The sequence below is a fragment of the Anastrepha obliqua genome, chromosome 5 (assembly GCF_027943255.1).
Source record: "Anastrepha obliqua isolate idAnaObli1 chromosome 5, idAnaObli1_1.0, whole genome shotgun sequence".
Taxonomy (NCBI): Eukaryota; Metazoa; Arthropoda; class Insecta; order Diptera; family Tephritidae; genus Anastrepha; species Anastrepha obliqua.
In genome coordinates this window covers 13,239,334-13,266,968 of record NC_072896.1, presented here as the reverse complement: position 1 = coordinate 13,266,968, position 27,635 = coordinate 13,239,334, and the positions used below count along the sequence as shown (strand labels likewise).

The window sequence follows — 27,635 nt, the reverse complement described above, 5'->3', positions numbered from 1 at the left end:
AAAGTGGCCAGTTAAGCGGTAATGCCAACTATACTCGCGCGCTTGTTGTTGTTGTAGTAAAAAGTTAAGTGGAATTTGAGCTTTGAAGTAAGCAAAGTGCGCTGAAGTGAATTGCAAAATTCACAGATTAGGGACGAAAAAACAAATTCAAATTGAATTAAAAAAAACTATATATTTTAATTGAAAAGACCCAAATAAATATCAAAAAATGAGTAGCTAAAGGCCAATTATATAAATAAAAGTAAAAATAATTTGAATTGAGACAATAACGGTTGGTGTATAAGAAAACTTAATGAAATTAAAGGCGACATTCGCCGCAAGCAAATATGCCCATAGGAATTCTTTTTATTCAGCACGAAAATTTCCAAAGAGTTTGGTTTAATTTCAGTTGTAAAATGAGTGGAATGACATTGAAAGCGTTAACTGTTTATGTGATGGCAGATGGAGATACTTTATCTTGTCCTCGCTTATTGCTACTGACGTCCCATATCCAAGTCAAATATGGACCAGAAAAAGTTAGGTGCATCCGCCTAAGATTTCATTGCATTTATCAGGCCCTTTTTAGTTGCTTGAGAACTATTGATATCGATTACTATGGTTTTACAGCTGAGAATGGCACAGTTGTGTTGACATTTCTGTTTCATTACATTTCCGTTCAGGAAGGCTTGCCAAGCCCTCATGAATTGTTTAACGCCAGCAAAATGCTTCCAAATCGTGGAAATTTACTTTGAAAAAAAAAAAACAAAATAAAACTGTTTGCGAATTTCATAAAACTAAGTGGTGAAGAAGACGCGGAAATGTCGATTCGTCGTCGTTCTCAACTTGTTATCCTTTGTGCTTCGACTGGAAAATTCCTCGAAGGATCTTGGCTTACGTGCAAGAATTGTAGCCAAATGACCATCGCTTACGTCGCAGTTCTCCTGATTGGGGCGCGTTTAGATTTATTATTCAGATTTAGTGGAAAAATCAGTTAAAAGTTGGACTGATCGAATGGACCATCGTAGTTGCTGCAGATATATGCCAGATATCATATTAAAAAAATAAATCCCATGAAAATATCTACAAAATTATAATAAAACAAATTAATTCCAACAATATTTCTGTTTTGTAGTATCACTTTAAGATCTCAAGCTCTTAAAAAAGGGGTGGAGGAAATGTTTTGTAACTCTTTTTTTTAATTTTTTCATTTTTGATTTTCCTAATTGTATTGAAATGAAAGCGTGGAATATTTCCTATAAAATAATAAATAGCAGTTTAACTGCACAAAGTTTTATCATTGAATTAAAGACTTAAATGTATTTTTCATCATTTTCAGAAAAAAATGCCAAGCTTTGATTAAAACTGATTAAAAAATATCAAAAATATCGAAATATGAATAATATGGGGAAAATCCTTCAAAATTCCAATTTGAAAATTTTTGGTTTTTACTAAATAAATGTTTGAATTATATATTAGTTTTCCTTCTTTTACCGCACATTCCTTGAAAAATTGAAGACCGCTGAGTATTTGTTCTACAATTAAAAAAAAAAAGTTCCTCCACAAAGAAAATCAAATTTTAAGCCCCTATATCTCGGCAGCCCCTTAATATATTCACAGCATATCCCTTCATAACGTATCCATCTATCACATAGTATCCATTATTCTTTATCCCTTGCCCATTATCCATTGTCCATTATGCATCATCTATTATACATAATCCATTATGGATGCATCACCAATCATACATTATCCTTTATCCGTTGCCCATTATTCTTTATCCAATATATACAATATAATGCATTATCTATTACTCAGGGAGCCCGAGTGCAGTACAATGCACTTAATTGTGTCTGAGTGATGTACTTGCTAGTCTCTAGACAAAAAACAAAAATCTATTATGCATTACTCAAACTGTACAGTATTCATTATTCTTTATTCTTTATCCACTATCCGGTATCCATTATTTATTATCCATTATCCGTCACCCATTATCAGCTATGCAATATCTATTCTCTATTATGCATAATATACTACGCATTATCTGTTATACATCCGTTATCCATTATCCACTACCCCTTACCCTATTATCCCTTATCAATTATCTATTGCCATATTTTCATTATCCATTATTCATTTTCTATTCGCCAAAGTCAATTTCTCATTATCCATTATCCATTATCCGTTATAGATCCATCACCCAGTTATCCATTATTTTTTATCCCTTGCCCATCATCCTTTATCCATTATCTGTTATGCATCATCTAGTATACATTACCCGTTATAGATCTATCATGAATCATACATTATCCTTTAACCGTTGCCCATTAATCTTTATCCAATATCTATAATGCATTATCTATTACCTATTATTTATTACCCACGGATCCCGGGTGCATTATTCGTTATCCATTACCCTTTACCCTTTATCAATTATCTATTAAGTTATTTTCACTATCCATAATCCATTTTCTACTTTCTATTTTCCACTGGCAATTTTTCATTATCTATTATCCATTATCCGTTATAGATCCATCACCAATCATCCCTTACACTTTATCCAATATCTGTAGTGCATTATCTGTTATCCATTATCCATTATCTATTATCCATTATATGAATCCTCCATTTACCATGATTTACTAACCCCTTAGTCCCTCATTCCTTATCCCTTAGCTCAACGATCCGTAATTGTGCCAAAATTTCAAGCAAATCAGAGGGAAACTGAAGGACTTGTTGAACTTTGTCGGATGGAATTTAAGTTTCTATTCCATCTTCTATTTCCCATTATCTATCTCTAATAATTCATTATCCATTAGCCGTTATCCATTATCTGTTATCCATTATACATTATCCATTATCCATAATCCATTATCCATTATCCATTATCCATTATCCATTATCCACTATCCGTTATCCATTACCCATTATCCATTATCCAGTATCTATTATCCATAATCCATTATACATTATCCATTATCCATAATCCATTATCCATTATACATTATCCATTATCTATTATCCATTATCCATTATCCGTTATCCATTATCCACTATACGTTATCCATTACCCATTATCCATTATCTATTATCCATAATCCATTATCCATTGTCCATTATCCATTATACATTATCCATTATCCACTATCCGTTATCCATTACCCATTATTCATTATCCAGTATCTATTATCCATTATCCATTATACATTATCCATTAGCCATTAGCCATTATCCATTATCTATTATCCATAATCCATTATCCATTGTCCGTTATCCATTATCCATTATCCACTATCCATTATCCCCTATCCGTTATCCATTACCCATTACACAATATCCGCTCTTCATATTTAATTGCATAAAGATTAAGCAGAGTAAAAGTACTTTTGCGCATGCAGGTAAGTGCATTATTCTCAACACTTTGCCAATGAATAATAATATCGCACTCATTTAGCTTTTAGTGCTTCGCAGTCGCAGTTTCACTTACCATTTTGTGTGCCCTTTCTTTTATAAAATTCCCATCGCTGATACTTGCCACAACTATCTATTTACCTATTAGCGTCACCGAATACTTATCATCAACATTCAAATTGTAATGGAAAACGAGTTTATTAAATTTGTATTATTGTAATTGTGATTGCCATTGTGGTTGTGTGAATGATTTGGTAAGCGCTAATTGCGACTGTTCAACCAACAGATTGCAGGCCCTTGTCTGCGAGCTGCGTAATCGATTAAATTGCGATGCATGTGCGAGTAGAAGCGGTTAGTTCTGCCAGGAAATAATTTATTTTGCATTTGCTGGTGATTGTGGTCAACTGTTTTAGTAAATTGGCTTTGATTTATTTGTGCATCGAATTCAGTATTACGTGATTGAACATGAAGTATTGTGTTGGATGGAAAATGCAAATATGTAAACTATATTGACATATGTATGTATGTGTGCACACACGAAAGCATTATGAAATATTTTGCTTGATTGATTGTATGTATTGCTTCCGTAGAGGATTCTTAGAAATTCAATAACGCGTTAAGCTGCGAACACTGAATATTCGCAAACCTTTTTCGAAATATTTTAACTCTTTGTTATTTAAAGTTGTAGTGTCAGGGTTCCAAATCTGCTGTGAGAGTTATCGAGAAGATTTTAACTAATAGCAGTTTTCCATTCACGATTTCTCACTAAGTATGTATTACTTCACATCGATAAACAAAAAAATATTATGAAAACTATTCTGAAAATTATTTAAAAACCATTTATGCCCAATTTTTCTGGTAACCCTGTATAGCTCTGTGAACAAAATTCTCGCGAATTGTGGCCACAATCGACTAAAAATGAGTTCTGATAAGCAGTTTTTTGGTGACCAGTTTTAGTTTCAGTAATCACGTCGACTTATGCGAAGATTTATGCGGAATAAGTACCTTATTTTAGTGTGCTCTTGGCAAGGAGTTCTTAGGACTTTCTGAGTCCTCCGTGTATTGTACTGGCGCCATAAGGTTTCCGAAATAGGACACGCAGATATGGAGCCCCATCTTTTCTGCGCTTTCCTGAGAAATAATTTGTGCAATTCCCCTTTAACAACAGTTAGGGAGATGCCAATGACCGGGTCATAAGGAGTTCTCTGATACCAATTCAGTTGACCACTTCCGGGCAAGTTCATCAGTAATTTCAGTACCCTCTATGTTTCTATGTGCTAAAACCCAAATCAGGGAAATGTTACCTGCACATCTACGTTTTAATCTCCTCGATACACGCGAACGCAATCTGACGTCGATATGAAACCTCTTATTTTCCGTTCGTTCCTCTCTGACGAATCTCGTGTACAACATAAATTTCGTGTACATTGCCTTTGATATATGAACAACTCTGTCGCGGTTTCATGTGCTTGGTTTCAACAAGCTCAACGTGCTTGTGAGGAAGCTAAAATATGTGAATGTTCGAAAAATGATGGCATTAGGTGACAGGCTTGCTTTCGATACGAAATAAACCAAAAAAAAAATGTTTTTGGTGGATCAAAAAATTCGCTTAAATAAACTCAAAGTGTAATTAATCGAACCGAGAGTTATCAAATGCTAGCAATTTGGACCGACGTTCCACCTACCTGCTCAAAGGCTTAAAATCGTTTCATTCTATTTTTCCCACATTTGGCATTCACAGAGAATTTATGCAAAAATTTGGCAATGCAGGCAGATTTGACGATAGCAAACGATAATTTTTCAAAATGAATTTCCAATCAATTGAAAACATTTTGCCATAAGTCACACAAAGTACACACATACATAAGTACCTGCTGCAGTACATGCCTACTCATCGATATTCCGGTTATTTATTTATTTACACAATTATCGGCTTGAAAATTATTGCAAATGCATCAACTAACAACTTTCAATTACTATTTCAAATCAAATGTGTAACTGAAGTCATTTTCTGACACATTGACTTCATTTCCAATTAATGCCATATCTGTTCACAGTTTACGAATTTGCATAAAAATGCTTATGCATAGAGGAGTCACTCCACATTGAATAATAAAAATGCAAATGAAATTCAAATACAGAGGGAACGAACGGCATACATAGTTAAGTGGTGACAGTATCTTTTTTATTGATAGGGAATTATTTATGAACAGGTATGAACATTTGGCAAATGTTATGGAAATGTTGCAAAATAGATTAGAACACGATGTGGGGCAGTATAATGGCGTGATTTCGGCTATTAAGTTAGTTACGGGTGTTTGATAGGCCACTACTGACTTGTGAAAGTCAGACGCAAGCAAACTCTGTATAAGTGAGAAATATGAGATTTCTTTTGTTTACCAAATACACAAATTTACAGCCAAATAAACCCAAGAAACAGATAGCCCAATTGCGAAGTAAAATCAGTTGCTCAGTTTGCAAACACTTGGGTAAAAATATCATTCATTATTTGTAAGCCTGTGGTATTAGCAGAGAAGAAGGATGCACTTGTATTTAAACGAAATATTTATGAATATTTAACGATCAGATTTTCATATTATTTCACAGCGATTGACATCTCCTCGAAGTTAAGTCTGTAACACATTTCTTCATTTCCTCTACACCGCCGTGATAATCTTCTCATGTCATGATCTTCTAACTTCATTTTGAGAAATGAAAATTTATGGTGGCTGTACTTGTAGATTAAGGAGGCAATGCTTTTGCGGTTAAGCGCTCTCTCACAATGTGCGAGGAATGGACCGAAGCCTTATCATGGGATAATATCTAACCATTCTCTCTGTGCCCATTTACACAGGGAAACATTTGGAAGGGGGAGAAGGACAACCGCGGAAGAGAGAAGGGTATTTGTCTCCCGTTCTGACGACACGCTTTGTGCCTCGTATTCGTATTTCCAATCATAAAGCAATTTTTGACAGTTGCTTCATTTGTTTTCTTCTTTTGTGGGAGAAAGGTCTGAGTTCTGTGTTGGTTTTCAATCAAACGGAAGAAATCAACGATGTCAAACATCAGAGTGCTGATTGGGAAACGCAGGATTATTTTTGCTAGTAAAGTAGGCATAATTATAAAAGTTGGGGGAAATGCTTACGTTGAATTCTAATTTCCCAATGCCCCCAATTTTGCCCGTGTGACCGTGAATGAAACATGAAAAGAGAATTTCCAGTGTCTCGCTCCCTCGCTTAAGGTGATGGGAATCCCCTGCCATTCAATTTCCAAACTCATTGCGGTGTTCACTGGTCACTGGGTGATCGGCACACATGCAGAGAAGCTTGGAATTCCGTACAACCCCCATTGCAGAAGCTGTGGGAATCCTGCAGAGAAAGAGACTGTGGAACACTTTCTCTGCAGATGTCCGGCTCTGGCGGCTAGGCGCTTGAGATTCCTCAGCGTCCCCTTTGGGGATGACTTGATGAAATTCTCCAACCTCGATCCCTTTTCCCTCCTCCACTACATCAACAGCACTGGATGGCTGTAGACGGGTTTTCTCTTCCCTAAATCTTTTCACAGGTAGTGGTCCATATTATGCTATGAAAACGGCACGTAAGTGCTACTTGAAGTGTACCTGGGGTACTCTTGCCATCTTACCTACCTACCTACCCTCCTTTTCGTTGGACATACTTTCAATTTTCCACTCGCTTCTACTTAGACGACTCGGGGTCATACTCAAATATCTAGGCTTCACTTCAGTAATTATCCATTCAAGTTTTGTCATCGCTCTGAATGCGGGAAGGCAAATTCTTCTAAACTTAAAATTTTGATTGTAAGTAAATGAAGGTATTTGTCGAGCCAGAATTCAACAAAACTTCTTATGAAACAATATTAAATTTGAATTGAATTATTTCTTCGGACCACTGAGAACTTCAATATTTCTAGCTGTATGCGAAATATTGGGACGTCTGTTTCTTGAAATGCCAAAGGCATTATAAAGACTGATGATATGGCAGCTAAAGGAAGCTTACACGATGCAAGCGAAATACGAAAGCTGCGGAAAACTATAGGAAAAAACGGATAAATTGCCAGCGAAATACTGGTTTCGTGAAGACAGTCCAGCCCCACACAAAGATGAGGCGGCGAGTGCTTCCATACAAGAAGTGCTCTTCGAATTGCTTGAATGAACTCTCTACACTCCAGATTTAGCTTTCAGTAACTTCCACCTTTCTTTCTCAGTTCAAAAGAGAGCTCATTGGCAGTGAGTTTAACGACGATAGTGAGCGGCCGTAGAAGCCGTTTTCGAGAACCGAGAGAAATAGTTTATTTTATTTAAGTATAAAAACCTTAGAGAAAAAATGTATTCAATGCATCTGCCATTATGAATTTTCTTGGTTTTCGAATTTGCATAAGTACCTGGCAAAAAGTACCTCTTGAAAAAGTGACATCTATTAATGAAACGGCGTATTTAAGTAAAGTTGTAGTTCTAAAAAGTCTCAATTTTATTTCAACCAATATAAATTGGTTATATTTAGATAATAACATATACCTAACGCCTTCAAATATCAATAGTCTTACAGAATCATATTTTTTTGATAATTTACTGGGCATTGGTCTAACTCAGATTAATGGGTTACGGGGGGACCCTCATTTAGACGGTCGAAAAATGCATCATTTTTGGGAATTTTTTTCTCAGGTAAAATAACTTCAAACGTTTTGTAATTCATAAAGTACTTTAATAAATGTCTTGACTGTCTACAAAAATTTTCGGAGAAGAAAAAAAACATTTTAAGTATGGAAATATACACCTCGTCCATGGTACCTCATTCTATCTGTGTACATTCTAGCGCTCTGAATTTTTTTCTGAAATAAAAAAACCAAATTTTTTTTAAAACTTTAGGATAATACCTTCGATGTGACATTTTGATTTAAAAAAAAAATGTCGAAATTGATATTTTTTACCCAGTTTTATGTTAAAAGTGATTTTTCATGCATAAAAATTGACTTTAAAATTACAAAAAAATATGAAAATCTTTTTTTTTTAAAAAACACTTAATGTCACATTGAAAACAATTTAATTATCTTTAAAATGAGCTATTGTAAAGCCTGATTGGTTCAATACAGCGTTCTCAATTGTGTACACAAAATCGAAAAATGATGTTTCGAGAAAAACGCGTTTAAAGTTTTGGATACAGGCGATCAGGCCACCCGTCGCGTCCTGTTAAAAATTTTGTCACTCCTTCAAAAATACAGATATCGACTTGAAATTTTGAAAGTATATTCTTAAATAGTTGTAGAATAGGTTAAAATTATTTCCAAAAAATCGATTTTTTTGACCCGATAAATGAGGGTCCCCCCTTAACTAATAGTCTGAGTCGTTTATTAGATTTGATTTTTCTAAGCGACAACATTAGTTCTGTTGTATCGCAGCCTTGGTCTTCAATATCGCCGAATAATGTTCACCATATTCCTTTTAAGCTAGACTTGGAATTTTTAGAATTTTTTGAATTCAGTCCTGAAAGTGCTCATCCTTCCTTTAATTTTGTCGGGTGTGATTTCCAAACTCTTAATAAAAAATTGATTGGGAAGTAGGTATCTCTGGATTGGAGTTTTCAGTGACAGTCAAGCTGCATTGAAGGCGCTGGAGAACGCGAAGCAAACCTCAAAGATTGTTCAAGAATGTAAGAAGAAGCTCACTTCTGTCGGAAGACAGGCTTGTACTTATATGGGTTCGGGGACACTCCGGTGTTCAAGAAAACGAAATTGCCGACGAATTGGGCAACCGTGGATCACCGGTGCCCCACAGGGGCCAGAGCCAATAATCGGAATCAGTTCCGCAGGAATCGTGAATTGGATCAGCGATTATGTAGGCAATCTACATAAAGAGCGATGGTCCGGTATTGAACGCTGCAGAACTGCAAAGTGTTTTGTGACAAGTCCGAACAGAAAACTGTCAAACTTTCTACTAAAACTTGGAAGGAAAGACATTCGATTGATGGTCGGGATTATTACAGGACACAACCCATGGGGTCAGCATATGACTACCATTAGAATCATTGAGGACCCAATGTGCCTGTCATGCTTGGAGGAGGCGGATAGCACAGAGCACTTTCTCTGTGAGTGTCCTGCCTTTGCTAGAACACGGCCACGAGTTTTGGGTTCCGATGCCATGAGAATGAGTAATATTCGTTCTCTAAAACTGGAGGATATTTACAGATTTGCCAAAGAATCTGGAAAATTCTCACAGGACTAACTATCTCTATCTCTGTCTCTATTCTTTCCTATCTCTTTCTCTGATACTTTTCTCTTTCCCCCCTTTCCAGAGCTTTAAATACAATGGGCTTTGTAGCCTTAGTGTTTAAGGAGCCACCAAATCTCCTGGTGCTCCTTGGCTCGCCCTTTTCAAATTTCAATTTCAATCTCTAGCCATTATTGAAGTTGCTGAATGCTTTAAGATATTTAAAACTTTAGTCCTAGATTTTTGTTCTAAGCTTGTTTCAATTTTTAAGCGTGTAAATTATAAGATTCCTTGGTGCACGAAAGAACTTAAACATCAAAAAAATTTGAGAAATAATTTTTTTAAGAAGTTCAAATTAACTAACAAAACTCGCTATTATTATTTTTTTACCTTCCACAGGAATAAGTTTCGTACTTTAAAGAAGACTTTGTATAAGGAATACGTTCACGAATTTGAGTTTAATATAAAAAGTAATCCGAAGAAATTTTGCTGATATATTAAATCGATTAAAAGGGCCTCTTCTATTCCTAATACTGTTTTTTATACGGACGTAACTGCCTGCTTTGGCAATGATGCAACGAATTTATTTGCTGATTTCTTTTCATCTAAGTTCGTGTCTCATGAAGAACACTTGGCAGCCATACGCCTTAATTTCTTGGGGAAAGTGTCTTCTTTAGTTGACTTCGGTTCACTTGTTCTATCAGATGATGATGTCATTGAGGGATGTAGACGGGCTTTCTGTAACTTTGTTTGAAAATTGTCGCTCTTTGGTGCAACCTCTCAAACTAATTTTTAACAAATCTTTAGCCGAAGGAATATTTATCAATGATTGAAAACTGACTTCAGTCACTCCTATTTTCAAAAGCGGTAATAAAAGCGATATTGCAAATTACAGGCCAATTTCCAAATTATCTGCTGCATCAAAACTTTTTGAGTGCGTTGTTAAAGACAAGTTATATTTTAGCGTTCAACGTCTAATTAATCCTAGACCGCATGGTTTTTTAGTTGCAAGATCTACGTTATCTAACTTATCTGTTTTTTCTGATGATTGCCACAAAGGATTCCAGAATGGTTTCTAAACTAACGCGATATACACGGATTTCTCTAAAACCTTTGATAAAATCACCCATATTTAAGTAATATTTAAGTATTGTAACTAAATTGGCTTGTCTCGGTTTTCATTCAACTTTCCTTGATTGGATTCGATCCTATTTAAGTTTGAGATGGAGTTTCTTCGAAACAGTACATCTCTACCTTTGGTGTACCTCAGCGCAGTATTTTAGGACCTTTGTTATTTGTGTTGTTTGATTAATGATATTTGTTCGTGTTTTTCCTTCGCTTATTTTCTTCTCTATCCTGATGATCTAAAAGTGTACGCTGAAATAAGAAACCCTAGTGATTCAGCCGTCCTACAGTCCGCGTTGAATAATTTATTTTCCTGGTACCTTATGAATCGTCTATTTCTTAATATTGAATAATGTCATAAAATAATATTTTTTAAGCTTCAAAACCCCCTCTTATCATATCAATTATACATATCTTGCTTCGTCTGATGTGGTAAAAGATTTAGGGTTGTTCTTTGATTCTAAGTTTAATTTCATCACGCAACTAAATTATGCCGTTTCCAATTCTCTTGCAATGCTCGCTTTTGTTAGACGTCACTCATCGCACTTCACTGACACATATACTCTTAAGATTTTATTCTCTGCGTTTGTGCGGTCCAAATTAGATTAAATAAATAAATAAATAATTGGCGCGTACACTTCTGTTAGGTGTTTAGCCGAGCTCCTCCTCCTATTTGTAGTGTGCGCCTTGATGTTATTCCACAAATGGAGGGACCTACAGTTTCAAGCCGACTCCGAACGGCAGATATTTTTATGAGGAGCTTTTTCATGGCAGAAATACACTCGGAGGTTTGCCATTGCCTGCCGAGGGGCGACCGCTATTAGAAAAATGTTTTTATTAATTTTGCTTTCACCGAGATTCGAACCAACGACCTCTCTGTGAATTCCGAATGGTAATCACGCACCAACCCATTCGGCTACGGCGGCCGCCGTATGATTTGCCTCTTTTATTTGGAGACCTTATCATGCAGTTCATATAAATCGAGTGGAGAGGGTTCAGAAAATGTTTGTGCGGTTCGCACTACATTTACTCAATTTCTCAGACCCGAAACCATCATGAGAATCCCGCTGTCGTTTGATTAGCCTCTTTCCATTAAGTGACAGAGGTACTTTTCTGGCAGTATCAATGTAATGGTTTCTTATGTTGATAATCTTATTTTTTCTACACTTTTTAATATTATATTTTATAATTTATGTTTTAGTTCTTAATTTTTATCTTAAATGTCTGTTATGAATTTTGTTAGACACTAAATAAATAAATAAATAAATGAAAAAATACTCATCTTTCATTCTGAGCAAAGAGTTAAGAATAAGCAAACCCTTTTATAGGTCACTAAAAATATAATTAAGGACACAGCTAGCAACTTTGTTCATACGTAACTTAGATGTCTTTGCAAGAAATAATAAAAAGTGTTGCTTATCTTAAGGAGAACTGTGAACCTATTTGGCATTTTAATTTCTGCAAGCTTTAATTTCGCTCTAGACAAACTTTGTCTGAGAAGACCGCTACTGAATATTTTCGAGAAATTATTTTCTAGAACATTTTAACCCTCTAGCTACCTTCCAAATGCGCTATTTTTCTAACTTCTCCAAAGAAGAGATTAAATTAAAATTACATTAATTTTGAGCGAGTTAATGGGTTAAAATAGTATACAAAAATATTTCTCGTGAAATTCTACTATATATGAGCAAACAAAGTATTTCTTCCAATAAGTATTTTAACGATTTTTCCACTTTTTCGCAAAGTGCTCAGGTACATAATTAAAAAGTAACTAAGCTATGAAAAGAATTTCATTTGAGAGTGCAAACAAATTTGGGGTTTTCAGACCCATTTCGTGGTCTAAGTGGCATCACTGTCTCTATGTGGGATGCGGCTGCCAAACCTATCCTAACATATGCCTTCCTAGTATTGGTTTCCTTTCGCCCTTACATTTTTTGAAAAATGTCATCATCTTTTGTATTGCTTTTTCATGCTTTTTCATTGTTTGTAAAAAATAGTTAAATGTGCATACAAATTCTATAAAATATTTTCACTTACCACTGGTAACATTTTCAGGAACCCCAGCAGAAATATTATCATAATACTCGATGTGGAGACGCAAAATTGCATTTTTAAAAAGGTAATCGCACATTTGCGGTTAAACCAAATGGGAAGAAGTATGAGAAAAGTCGAACAGGACTGGAGTAGGCCGCAAACACAACTGATGATCACGAAGAGCGGACGTTGAGTGGGCGAGACAGGTTGCGGCTGTAAGAGAGATTAGAAAAGTGAGAAATTACTTATGCAGATTTAAAAGTTTTTTGACTGGCTGAAATTTTGTAGTTCTGCTGTAATTATAATACTAAGTTTTTAATTTGTTATAAATTTAATAGGTAATAATAATAATAAAAGTTGAAGTACTAAGTGTCCTCCTTCGTGCTCAAAGGAGGACAAGCATCTGATCGGGTAATGGAAATCGGTAGTTTTTGTGTGTGAACTTTGCAATTTTAGCGCTTCTTTGGTCTTTTATATTTCATAGCTCTAACAAAGCGAAAAGTTTTGACTATTTATTTGCTTCTTACTATATTCAATTTTAATAATTTTTTTAAGATGATGTACTGCATTCTACTGTAGAAACCATATAAATCTAAGTTACAAACTTTATGAAACTTAAAACTATTTTTTACAAATTTCCATGAAAACGTAAATCGTTTTAGTTGGAATTTATAAAAAAGTTTGTATGTTTGTAGAGGGTGGTTAAATTTCAAGGGGCGATGTTGAATGTGAACTACACCTAAACGACAAGTTTTTTCTGCATTTCGTTTGACATTTTTCAATTTCAGACTAACTTAATTTGAACTATGGAAAGATACACAATCGAGCGACGCGTTAAAGTTATTCAGGGTTATTATGAAAACGGGCTTTCAAATCAAAATGCATATCGCGCACTTCGTGATTTTTTCAGTCAATTTAATCGTCCAAATGTGCGTACAATCGGAAAAATTTTGCAAAAGTTTGAGCAAACCGGGAATGTAGGAGATGCGAAAACACCTGTGCATGCTCGTACAGTTCGTGCTGCAGAAAATATTGCTGCTGTTCGCGATAGTGTGGTTGAAGAGCCGTCCATCTCAACTCGTCGTCGTGCCCAACAATTGCACCTCTCATGCTCGTCGTTGATGAATATTATGCATAGAGACTTGCATTTACACGCTTAGAAGGTATAAATGCCTCAATAACTAAAGCCTCTTGACCATTTCAAGCGTCGTCAATGGTCAGAATGGTGGCAGGAAATGGCAACAGTGAATGACCAATTTTCGAAGAAAATCATCTTCAGTGATGAGGCACATTTTCACCTCAGTGGATTCGTCAATAAGCCGAATTGCCGCATTTGGGCGAATGATAATCCGCGAGTGATTGCCAAAAAACCAATGCACCCACAAAGAGTGACTGTTTGGTGCGGTTCATGGGCCGGCGGCATCATTGCGCCGTATTTTTTCCAAAATGAGGCCGGTCAGGCAGTTACTGTGAATAGTGTTCGCTATCGTGAGATGATAACGAACTTTTTATGGCCCGAATTGGAAGATATGGATGTGGACGATATGTGGTTTCAATAGGACAGTGCCACTTGTCACGCAGCCAACGAAACAATGGCTCTTTTGCGCGAAAAATTTAATGGTCGAATAATCTCACGTCGCTGCGACGTCATGTGATTTGACACCGTTGAACTTCTTTCTTTGGGGTTATTTGAAAGAAAAGGTGTACGCCGATAAGCCAGCAACAATTCAAGAGCTAAAGGATGAGATAATTCGGCACATTAACGGCATAGAACCTCGGATGGAGGTGTGCCGCCGAGGCCGCGGCGGTCAATTGGCCGATATTTTGTTTCATACGTAATTGAGCCATGCCAATATTATCATAATAAAGAGAAATGATAATAATTTCCTAAAAATATTGTATTTTATTCAATATCAACACCGGCCCTTGAGACGTAACCACACTTTAAATTCCATTTTAATATTTTTTTAAAGACTTTGTACTGCTAGAAGCCATATAAATCTAAGTTGCAAACTTTGTGGCGCTTAATTTTTTTTTTTACAAATTTCCATGAAAATATAAATCTTTTTAATCGGAATTTATAGAAAAGTTTGTATTGTAGTGTACAATTTTATATATGGCGGTGTGTGTTGTCTATCATATAAAAAAATTGAGCATTCGTTAAATGGAAAATGCACGAAACTGCCAGGAAGAAAACAAAAATTGCTAAACATCAACGCGATTTTCCACCCACTTCAAACTTGCACTTTGCAGCACTAAATTTCAATGTTTACTTCCTCGCGAATTTTTTCTTGTATGTTTTTATCCTTAAATTTGCGCATAGTTTGAAGCTTGGATTTATATGGTTTTTTTAGTAGAAAAATATAAATAGTCATTAAGTTTATATAAGAAAAAACTTAACAAGACTGGTAGGTATTGTAAGCACTTCTGCTATATTTATTTTATTACGAGGGCGGGTCAGTAAGTCCGTAACTTTTGGTATTTCTGACCTCTTTACTGAAAAAGAAATACTGCTCCTGTCAACAGGCATCTGTCAATTGACTCCTGTCAAAATTTAAACATGCTGCGTCAGTTGGTTTGTGTTTTACAGCTACCTTTATCAGACTACCCAGTAATTCACAGTCGACCACAAACGCAATCGTGTAACAACTTCAGAGGAAGGTTTGGCGTTAGTTAATCGCAATACGGAGGAGTTTTTGCGCCGTTTTGTAACCGTGGACGAAACATGGATCCATCACCACACACCAGAGACCAAACAACAGTCGAAACAGTAGGTTTCTAAGGGTGAATCGGCTTAATAAGCACACGAAATTCAGTTTTTTCCATTTTCTCCTCAAATGACTGGGTAGTCTGATAAAAGTAGCTGTAAAACACAAACTAACTGACGCAGCACGTTCAAATTTTGACAGGAGTCAACTGGCAGATGCCTGTTGACAGGACCAGTATTTCTTTTTCAGTAAAGAGGTCAGAAATACAAAAAGTCACGGACTTAATGACCCGCCCTCGTATATTACATAGTTTCCTGTGTTTTTGCTTGTGCTTCTTTTCCAAAATTGAGTAGGCTCAATTCTTAACTTGATAACTGGAGTCCACTGTTTGTTATAAAAACAAAGCACAAGAGTGCGCGGCGTATTGTGCTGTTTCTACTTGAAATCCTATATCATTATTATTGTTATTGTTATTGTTACCTTAAAATTAAAAAAAAAAAATTAATTCATAAAATAAATACAAGCCAGAGTTTGCGTAGTAAAGTTGAAATTTAAGGAAGCGGAAATAAGCATTAAAATTTATGAGTTTTCTTTCCGACTACGGCCAAGGCTAGAGGCTAAAAAGCGAAAGTACGAAGGCCAACTACTCAGCCGACCAACGAACCGTTAGCCTGTTTAACCCAGCTAAGCGAGCTGTGGCATAGCTAAGGTTGCAAGTAAGTAAATTTGAGTGAGCTGCATAGTTGAGTAGCCTGTTGTGTATTTTGTTGTTTTTGGTGTTGTTTTTTTTTTGTTTTTTTTTGGAGGAGAGTAGCTGCGTTGCGCTAAGTGGCATTGAAAAGGGTGAAAAGGGTTTGTGCAGGAGTAAGTAAAACGCTGTTGGCTCCAAATTCACTGCTGGTTCTTTTGTTGGGATATCCGAACGTACACATACACTCATATATGCGCATACACATACAATATATAAACCTTATAAATATGTATATTTTAAAAGGAACCTGGTTTCGAGCCGAGTAGCACGTGCTAGCCTTTGGTTGCCGCAAAGAGTGGCGTGTGACCCTTTTATGAGTGAAAGTGTGCGGCTACCAAGTAGATACTGCACAGCTGCAGATACAGTATACATTCCATTAGGGTACATAAATCATGAATTATGCCAGCAACTAACGAAATTTATGCTTTCACTTTCCATTTATTTTCAATGTTCCTATTTTATGTGATAAAGATAATCATAATAGAAATATAATATAGCAACCGTGTGAAGCTTAGGCCGGGGCTCCACTTTAACTTTTTTATATGTTTTACATGGGTACCTACCGACGACGTTGACCTTACCTCATGGTGATGAAAGAATATAGTGAATCAAATCAAAGCGCCCCGAAATATAAGAATTTTAGTTACACTAACCAGCTTTCCACGTAAGGCACGGTCCTCGCACTTTTCTCAACTTACCTATTTTCCTAGTTTCTAAAAAAAAAACAAAAAAAACATAATTTCATTCCTCAACCCCAAAAACCGTATCCTACCAATCCTTACTCCCGCACAAACAAAAGTCAGCGCGTTACTTGCATTGTGGCTGCTAAAGCAAGCAAAAACCAAAGAAAACCATATAGCATTTGCATCAGTGGCGCCAGCAAGAGGAAGCGAGCAATCGCGGTAATAGCGCAGACACACCAAAATTTAGCTAAGTCCTCAACCATCTGTGTGATCCTTCTGACAGAATAATGTGAAACATAGATGGCGCTGCAAGCAGTAAGAAGGCGTTGTTCCTAAGTAACAAGAGGTGGGTGCATCCCCACTATTTAGGTCGGGTAACGGCAGGCTAATCACCTACCCTGCCAGAAAGCAAAATTGATTAACGAAACCAACGTAAGACTGAGTCTTGTCGAGGGTGCTATGCTCCCGAGTGGAGTGAACCAGGAAAGAAAACAACAATTAATACACCTCGAGGACCATCTAAGATCTCTGAGATCTTTAAGTCCGTCAACTAGTTTTTACAATACAAGACCAAATTATACCTGTATTTGGATGTGTGAATCCACATGTACGAGATTGCCCCGAACCCCAAAGGTATCAATTTGGTGGTGCTACCAGACCTACTGAGTCTTTGATCAGATCTCGTAGCTGAATTTATTACCACTTCAGTCCAATTCAATCCTTACTGTTCCGAACTGGTGATCACATACTCTTGCTCCCTTTCAATTTACCGCAACGAACCACTGGCAAGACTTCTGGTGCAAAGTCCACTACAATCTCAGTAATATGTTTGTCGAAGGAATCCCATAAGGAATGTACTGCCCTTCTGTACTTAGAACTCTCCCACCTTCAGAGTACCTATGTCCAAGAATGTCAGCATAGTGGCTGGCAGAGAGAACCCCCTTAAATTATGCTATTCATCACTACATACAATCCTTATACCACTAAATACTCTTATTGTACGAGAATGTCGGCACTAGAATGGCGCAACGAGCCCTACTTAATTATACCATTATCAGATAATCTAATCTTCCCACTTCAAGGTTTCTAATGTTCCAAAATCTCAACTTAATCACTAGCAGAGATATGTCCGAAAATCTCATCATAATCACCCGCATAGAGAGCCCCATTAAATTACCCAATTCTTGAGTTCATCTCATCTTCACGCCCCTCAAAATTCCTATTGCCCGAGAATCTCGAATCCATCCATTTCAAGATTCCTAATGTCCAAGAATCTCAGTTTGGTGACTGGCGGAGAGAATTTAATTAAATTGGCCGAGAATCTCGAATCCATCCATTTCAAGATCCCTAATGTCCAAGAATCTTAGTTTGGTGACTGACTGAGAGAACTCCGTAAAATTATACTATTCATCTATTCATTTAATCTTCACATCACCAAAACTCTTATTGTCCTAGAATATCAGCATTGAAGTTGGCACAGAGAACCCATTCACCAGTCAATCCAATCCTCCCACTCTAAGATTTTCAATGCCCGAAAATCTTAACATAATCACCGATAGAGAGAACTCAATTAAATTATACACTTCATGAGCTTATCTAATCTTCACACCTCAAAGATTCCTACTGTCCGAGAACCTCAGCGCTCAAACTGGAGCAGAGAATCCAAGACTTCTTATGGTCAAAAAAACTAGCAACTATTTTATTTCTATCCCACCAGAACCTTCCGTCGAATCACCAAACTGCAAAGTGTTTTATGACAAGTCCGAACAGAAAACTGTCAAACTTTCTACTAAAACTTAGAAAGAAAAACATTCGGTTGATGGTCGGTATCATTACAGGACACAACCCATGGGGTCAGCATATGACCACCATTGGAATCATCGAGGACCCGGTATGCCTGTCATGCTTGAAGGAGGCGGATAGCACAGAGCACTTTCTCTGTGAGTGTTCTGCCTTTGCTAGAGCACGGCTACGAGTACTGGGTTCCGATGTCATGAGAATGACTAATATTCGTTCTCTAAAACTGGAGGATATTTACAGATTTGCCAAAGAATCTGGAAAATTCTCACAGGACTATCTCTATCTCTGTCTCTATTCTTTCCTGTCTCTTTCTCTGATACTTTTCTCCTTCCCACCTTGACTATCTACCCTCTTTCCAGAGCTTTAAATACAATGGGCTCTTTAGCCTGAGTGTTTTAGGAGCCACCAAATCTCCTGGTGCTCCTTGGCTCGACCTTTTCAAATTTCAATTTCATAATCATTTCAATTTCAAAATGCATAGAGACTTCCTTGTTCTATTAGAATTAAAAAAATTCTAGGATTCGGCTTACTTTCAATAAACCTAGTAATGGCAAGCTAGTCGATTGTTTGCAATATTGTTTGAGCCATCTGGCTACCAATAACTCTGGGTAGTTTACCTCTTAAGATCCTCTTAATATCCAAATAACTCCACTTCATATTCATCGAGCCATTGGTTTTGTGGTGCACTGTAGATCTGTGACCGAGGTAAGCAATTCATAACAAACAGCTGATCTGGAGAAGATTCAAAAACACTGATAGTTGTCGTTCCAGTCATTTCCTATAATGTGACGTAGGTAGGTATGTGAAATGGTTTACAATGATGTGACGTACTCCGCTTAACAATAAACAACACTTCTGTTAGGTCTTTGGCCGAGCTCCTCCGGTGGCTTACGTCTTGCTGTTTTTCCACAAATGGAGCGACCTATAGTTTCCAGCCGACTCCGAATGGCAGACATTTTTTATGAAAAGCAGAAATACACTCGGAGATTTGCAATTGCCTGCCGAGGAGCGACCGCTACTATAAAAACTGTTCTATCATTTTGTTGTTTCAGGCACGGAGAATAGAGCTAACGCACTACCGAACGGTAATCACGAACCAACACATGCGGTTACGGCGAACGCAACAGCAACACTTCCAAAAGTGGAAATGTGTAGAGTGAAACTCACTGATACCTTTTTACCGAATAATTGGTGGACCATCGGCAATCTACACTTGAACTGCATTGTCACTGTCGAGATGGACGGCCAGCTGTTGGTTATCTCACATAGTTGGTTATACCTTCCTCTAAATCTTTGCCCTGAATTGATCAACCACCAAAACGACAAATTCATTGGCGTAGGCACCTATTTTTAGACCTTAAATTGATTGGAAGAAATCGAACCCAGACAGCGCACTCAGTAACCGCAAGCTCATAGCCCATGTCACGTTTTTAAATAAACAACGCCTACTACTTAGCTCACATTGAAAAAAAAAAAAAAAAAAATTATAAAAACCTCAAAAATTTAAACAAATTCTCATGTTTCCCTAGTAATGCCAACAAAATTAAATTTTTCCTTTTGATATTTACCTTCTCTCATCTAAATTGCAGTCGTTAAGTTTCTAGCCGATTATTTGTCCTTGACAACAAAAACGTGTCGGAGCTACACATGCGCAAGTGTGCATCTGTATATGTGCACATGTCTAGTATATGGCGCAACCACTTTGTGGCACTTTGGCTCGCACTCATAGAGGCTGGGGAAAAAGTTTGTGTGAACGGAGTAAACGTAACAACCGGAAGATTTCTGGAAGCAACCTAACCAACCAAATCAACCATTATAAAAAGTGTGGTGGCTGGAAGTGAGCAGTGCACCGCAAAGCCGTTGCTGTATTACCATAATTTCAGCTCACGCCTTGTACTTTTCTCTGGTCTCCATTTTGGTTTTACTCGTCTAGTTTTTTATTTTTGCTTTTTTGCATTTTTGCTTTTTTATTTTTTGTTACTTTGTTTGGGTTTATTTTAAAACACTGCAACTCACCTTTAACCTCAAAAAGTTTGCTTTCATCCCATCGTCACTATTTATAACTAACAGTTGCTCACTTCTTTGCTCTCTCTACCGCCAAGCTCGGGGCTGTCTAGAGCTTTTTGCGCCATAATGCTTTATGCAGATGCAGAGTACTTGTGTTTTAAAGTGCTGTAGGTCACGACGGCTGTAGGTGTATATGTGTGTGTGTGGGTAGAGATGAATGAGTACATGTGCATACATAGGTATAAACCATATGTAAATATGTTTCATAAATTTGTAATAGACCGGATTTCGTGTGAAAGATTCATTGTGGCTCGCTATGTGATTTAAAAACCCTTTCGGAAAAGGGGATTAGAAAAACACGTTGGTGTAAGTTTAAATGTGTAAAAGGTGTGCAGAAATATGACCTAATTCAAGTGCATGACATCATAAATATATCAAATCCACATTAATTCCATCATTATAACCAGCCATTCCAGTGGAATTTTATGATCTTCTCAACTGTTCCGAACAAATAAGTCCAATATGCACTCATTTTTCTTAAACACTATCAACTTATCTTCCTTTCTGCATCTTAAATAAATTCTTCTTTCGATTACTTACATTGTTATTGCGTTTGGTCAGCATGACAACGTATGTGCCAGACAATGGACATATGCAACGGGTTATGTTCGCCATCAGATGCTTGGTGATGCATAAATCTGAGCGCCAAGTGGACTCAAAGGAAGCTTTGTAGTCATGGCTGCAAATATAAATTCGAAAGCATTTTCAATGAAATTTGCTGAAATATAATATTGTAAGGACAGTAAAGAAGAGGAAAATCTTGGAAAAACTAGAGAAAAAATATTACAAAATTTATTATTAATAAAGTAACAACAAATAAATAAATTCATAAAGGAAAGCAAAAAAAACAACGCGGTCTTCAACATAAAGAGGGCAAAAAGCGTTCAGGTTGCTGAAACGCTGCCTGCATCGGGAAATAAATGGATTTACCACTGCATGTCAGAATCAGGCAGACATTGGCGCATAGATGGTGGGAATAACCCGCAAGCCACGAGGCTTGCGACGTGAACAAAATCTACGACGAGAAGTTCACATAAATCATTGGCTTCGCGAACGCTCGTTGACCACTGCGGCATCCTGACCAAATAATCCGCTCGAATGACAAAGCTAACACGGCCTTCTCCCCGCTCATATGGTTAGCGGTGAGAGAGTGAGAGAGAAGCTTTAAATTCAGAATCTATGATGAAAAGAATTCAAAAGGTGTGACCAAGATCAGACCGTTAACTGGCTCTCAGCGAATTTGAAAGAATCAGCTGATTGGCCGAGAAACTTTAGATTCAAAATCCAAGGTAAAAAGAATTCAGAAGGTGTGGCCAAGATCAGACCGTTAACTGGCTCTTAGTGAGTTTGAAGGAATCAGCTGATTGGCTGAGAAACTTTAGATTCAAAACCCAAGGTAAAAAGAATTCAGAAGGTGTGACCAATATCAGACCGTTAACTGGCGCTCAGCGAATTTAAAAGAATCAGCTGATTGACTGCGAAACTTTAGATTCGAAATCCAAAGTAAAAAGAATTCAGAAGTGTGGCCAAGATCAAAACGCTAACTGAATTTGTGACTTTGAAAGAATCAGCTGATTGGCTGAGAAACTTCAGATTCAAAATCCAAGGTAAAAATAATTCAGAAGGTGTGGCCAAGATCAGACCGTTAACTGGCTCTTAGTGAGTTTGAAGGAATCAGCTGATTGGCTGAGAAACTTTAGATTCAAAACCCAAGGTAGAAAGAATTCAGAAGGTGTGACCAATATCAGACCGTTAACTGGCGCTCAGCGAATTTAAAAGAATCAGCTGATTGGCTGTAAAATTTTCAACTCCAAATCCATGGTGAAAAGCTTTCAGAAGAATTATGATTGGCTGTTGTTATCGGTGTCATGATAACGGTGTGTTTACGAAAAAACTGGGATTGTGTTAGTGATATACGAAAGAACTCAACACAGCCTACGCCAATGCTGTTTCGTCGCCATCTGAACAACAACTGATTGGACGAGTGTGTGAATAAATGAGCGGGAGAGATCGGTTACCGAGTGCCCGGTGACGTGGCAGCCAAAGTTGCTTACACAATTTTGTTTTTCCCCTTTTATTTTATTGGATACTCTGTATATGGATATATACAGGGTTACTTTAAAACTCTTTCTATATGGATATATAAGGATATGCTTAGTTCTCTAAGTTCTTTCTAATAGTGAGGTTTCGAGGTATTCGATTTAAAAGATTAGTTAAAAAAATTTTTTTTTGGTTTGCTTGTACGCCCACTTTTCACAAATAATAGTTCACAGGCGCGCTGTTTTTTTTTTGGTTTTAACTAAAGATTGTGTCGATTAATAAAAATAATCAATCAACTTAGAATGAAGGCCTGCCGTTTAAAAATGGCTCTTTGATAGTCTTTTGAATTTAAAATTTTTCCCTAAATGGTTCCCACTTCACATCATTGGGAAAAAATTGTCTGGAAACTGTTCTGCTAATTATTTTAAAAACTAGGATGTCTTTTTAGCTAAGCAACGCCAAACATCCGGTTGCATTTCTGTCATGAAAAATCTCCTCTTAAAAATCTATCGCCATTTACCGGTCACTGGACTATCGAAACACACGCGGAAAAGCTAGGGTTACCATTTAACCCCTATTGCAGAAGCTGTAGGTACCATTCCAAGAAAGAGACTGTAGATCATTTTCTCTGTAAATGTGGTTTGGCAGCTAGACGACTAAGGTGACTGGGCGCTCCTTTCTTCGACAGCCTGGGGCATTGTGCCAACCTAAATCTCATCAATCTTCTCCATTATATCAACTGCTCTAGGTGGCTATCATAATGGTATCAAAACGGAGCTTTAGTGCTACTTGAGAAGTGCCAGGTGCACTTCAACTATTTCACCTACCTACCTAATCTATCGGCCTTCAGAAGGCAGACTAAAACCGTATATTTTGGGTAAGCAAGAGTTTAATCGTGAAATTATCTGGAACGCAATTGCGTCAATATTCCATCGGTTTCACGCGGTGGCTGAAGACAGAAGGCATCTCTTCGACTGCAGATTGATCTTCGATTTTGGTATTCCAAGGGACGAGAGTTCATAACGGTGGTAATTTATTCTCGATTAATGCTATTAAAGGCATGCCGACATATAGTGGGATATAGCACTTGTCAAACATGTTTGAGTATCGCATCAGTCAGTTTGAAGACAGTGCTCTGACATGTTTGAGAGGGAGCTCAGCGTACACTAAGAAATCTGGATGATCTCTGCTTTAGCATCAAAACAAGAAAGTGCTTGCAGTTGTTGGAGTTAAGCTCCTTGACTTGAGTAGTTTACGTCATAAATACTATGTAGGTTTTAATTTGGTGAAATCAGAAGGCATCCTATTGCAGTTCTGAGCGCTTTATTGGGGAAGGTCTATAGCTTTATCCACTTTATTCTGCCATTACTCTCCGACAGCCATGTGAGTGGAGTTTAAAGTCTGCTGACTGATTTTCTTGTATATCTTTGGATTTACTCCAAGTGCTAAGAAATAGCGATTTAAAAACTACAATAGTTGCGCTTCAGTGTGGTGGCTTCGATCGCGCCTATGTGCACGGATACCGAGAGCGAGAGCACATTCTCGTAATTGACGGGCAATCAACGTCAATTCTAAGTGCAAGTTTTATCACATTTGTGCATGTGGTGATATGGTGATAGAGACTTTGGTCATTAAAAGTTGGTTTTGGTGCCTACGTATTTATAAAAACTAGATCTTCACTTGCTGTGCTGTCATGCATTGCATTCCTAAGAAGCTTCTATAAATCTTCTTCTCTGTGTATATAAGAATGAAAAGAACTTATTATAACTTCAAGGATAGTTGATTCTGCCAGCGGTCGACGTATCCAAATGGGTTGGTGCGAGAGTACCAGTCGGATTTTAGTGAGAAGTAGGTTTAAATCTAGGTGAAAAACCAAATGAAGAAAACGTTTTTTCAGATAGCGGTCGCCCCTCGGCAGGCAATGGCAAACCTCCAAGGGTATTTCCGGCTGCCATGAAAAAGCTCCTCATAAAAAAAAATGCCGTTCGGAGTCGGCTTGAAACTGTAGGTCCTTCCTAATATTATTATACCAAATCTATAAATTTCGGTTGAAAATGTATGGTTTTCAATTCTCAAAGCTTGTAGGTTAAATTTCTATAAAACTACACACAAACACTTGTGGAACACTAACGTCACTTTGCCTGTAATAAACACTTTAGCTCAATAGGGTTATCTAGTACAAGATCATGCAGGCTCTGCGGTGGTGAAGAGTAGTCCATGGAAAACTTAATCATCAACTGCGAGGCATTAGGCCACAGGACACAGAGTCCTGGGCTCGTACCTACTAGAGGAGCTGGTTCGATTCCTCGGTATACTAAATAATTATAATTAAGTAATTAGGGGCGCACAATAGATCAATGTGATCGCATTGCATAAAGGCCTTAGCCTAACCCGTACAACCATTACCATTACCATTGCCTTTACCATCGTTAAGGCATGGTGTGAGTAACACGACATCAAATCAGTCGACCAAGAACTCAGAGCGCATTCAAACATCCAAACACCAATTTAAAAAAAAATTGCCTTTTGTTCTCAAAATTTTATTAATAATAGTAAATAATTGCTAACTTTTATTAATGCAGATTGATGATAAATACTTAATAGTTCTATAGAAAAAAATCTCTACTCCAATGAGTTGAATAATTCCTGATTTATTCAAGTTTGAAACTTTATTTCACGATTTTTGACACATTTTGACTTCTATACACGCCCTCTTTTGTAAGATTATACAACTTATGTCTTTCTAAGAGAAATTAGCTACAAAGCATAAAAAATATTTTTCAAATTGGAGCACCCTTTGTAGAGTTATTAGCGCACATACAACATTTTCGGACTCTGTTTTATAAAATGCGGAGATATTTCGTATAATAAAGTGACATTAATCAATAAAATCAATATAAGCATGCATATTTAAATTTAAATTCTGAAAATAATGAACAAAGAAACACCAACAAAATTACATTTTTCGCAGCGTTTTAGCCCTTTTTTAACTTGACTTCTCGCATGTATTTTCAAATAAATATGCCACAATTTTAAATATTTTCATATTTCTACATGTTTTCCATTTATTTTTCTAGCGTTTTTCATTTACTCACCCGCACACCGCAATCCAATCGCCATCCTTTGGTGCTACCTCATGCTGAAATATGATCTCCACATGCCCCGCTTCGAAGGGTAAGTCGAGTGGTTCACGTAGATTATCGTTTGAGCGATTCGACTGGAAGAGCCACGTTTGCAAAATACGTGAGGCCAGAATGTAATCAGACTCTTTGGTGTCGCTGTTGTAAAATGAAAATAAATTTATTTTACAATATGCGATATTTCTGAAAACTGAAATATTCTCAAATTGGAGGGATACAAAATTTAAAATATTTTTAGTATTTGTTTGGCTTGTGAGTTGAAGAATGCACGCTTTGCTAATCAGTTTGCTTTTTAAATAGTTTTCAATGGCAGCTATTTGAGATTGCTGAATACGTAATTCGGATTACAGTGAAACTATTTGATAACACTCGTCGACAAAACCAAAAAAAAAACAGATCCTGGGGTATACCGCGTGAAGTTATACATATAATTTTTCGAATTTAGGCTGTTTTTAAAGGGGAAAAAGGAATTCATTACTTTTGTGCAAATATTTTAAAACTATTTCATGGGCGATCTTTACCTCCTAGGCAATGCTACTACTACTAACATTCCAACTCCGATTATTTCTGTGATTTTATCGACGTTTTCGACATTATCGACATTTTCTTAAACATCAAAAATGCCTGAACGGAATCGATGAAACTAAAATTGCACCTCTTGGCAGAAAACACACCAAGTTGCAGCCGGATACGTCTAATCCTTTGTGTTTGGCATCCGTTTGAATTGAGGAAGTCGAGTGATTTTGTTTTTTCATCACGACAACACACCAGCTCATGGCTCAGCAGTCGTGGTCGCAAGATTAATAGAGATAGGGTTTCAATACGTTTCACATCGCCCTATTCTCTGGACTTTATTCCCTCGGATTCTTTAAATCTACCCGACCATCGAAGAAATCTGAGCAGATCTTGTGGTGTCAGGGAGCCAAGGTGGTCGCTCCTTGACACACCAGTGCCAAAGACCTCAAGCCTGATTCGAGCGAAGGCGGGGCAGACGCACATCCTCCTCTTCACAAGCTGGACAGAGTACACAGTCTGAGATTCCTACCTTTTCCATGTGCTTCGCCTGCACAAAATGGCCCATCATCAGTCCAACCAGCTGCCTGCAGTTTTTTCCGCTTAATAACAGGAAGATTTGCGACAGTAGATCGGACATGACAGGTTACATCAGTTTAGTCCATCTACAGTCTCTCTCAGCCTGCCAAGCTCGCTTGTGGGTTGTTGTAACCCATTTGCCAACCCCAGAAGGGATGGCTGCAGAAAGGAGTGGCAGAACGGGCTCCGGGCCAAAGAAGTTGGTCTCAGAGCCCTTCCTAGCTAAAGAGTCAGATGTCTCGTTACCCACGATACCCACATGTCTCGGGACCCATGTTAGCATCAGGATGTCTACCGATTTTTGGATTTATGTCTACCTGGATTTACAGCACTCAACTACCCATGAAGTGGTTGGAGTGCTGTCTGAGATCAGTTACATGTAGATCTGTCTCTTCGCCTGTTTTCCACAACAAAGTTCATCGCTTCTTCAATAGCATACACCTCCGCTTGAAACACAGATGCATGCATTCCAATAGCAAAGTGCAGTTTTGCTCTTCTGGATTACACGTAAGCCCCAGAGCCGGAGCCGTGCTCGGTCTTGGAACCATCCGTGAAAATGCGAAAACAGTGTTTGACGGGCTCATT

General features: G+C 37.3%; 1 protein-coding gene across 1 annotated transcript in view; it reads right to left on the bottom strand.

Annotated features, from left to right (window-relative positions):
- LOC129247446 (uncharacterized) overlaps positions 1 to 27,635 on the bottom strand; it is a 311,844-nt gene that overhangs the window by 83,883 nt on the left and 200,326 nt on the right. The window contains exons 10-12 of the mRNA XM_054886576.1: positions 25,914 to 26,096; positions 21,319 to 21,457; positions 12,773 to 12,982 (exon numbers count right to left, since the gene is read on the bottom strand). Of these exons, the coding sequence (XP_054742551.1) occupies positions 12,773 to 12,982; positions 21,319 to 21,457; positions 25,914 to 26,096 (532 nt within the window). The remainder of the gene's footprint in view (positions 1 to 12,772; positions 12,983 to 21,318; positions 21,458 to 25,913; positions 26,097 to 27,635) is intronic.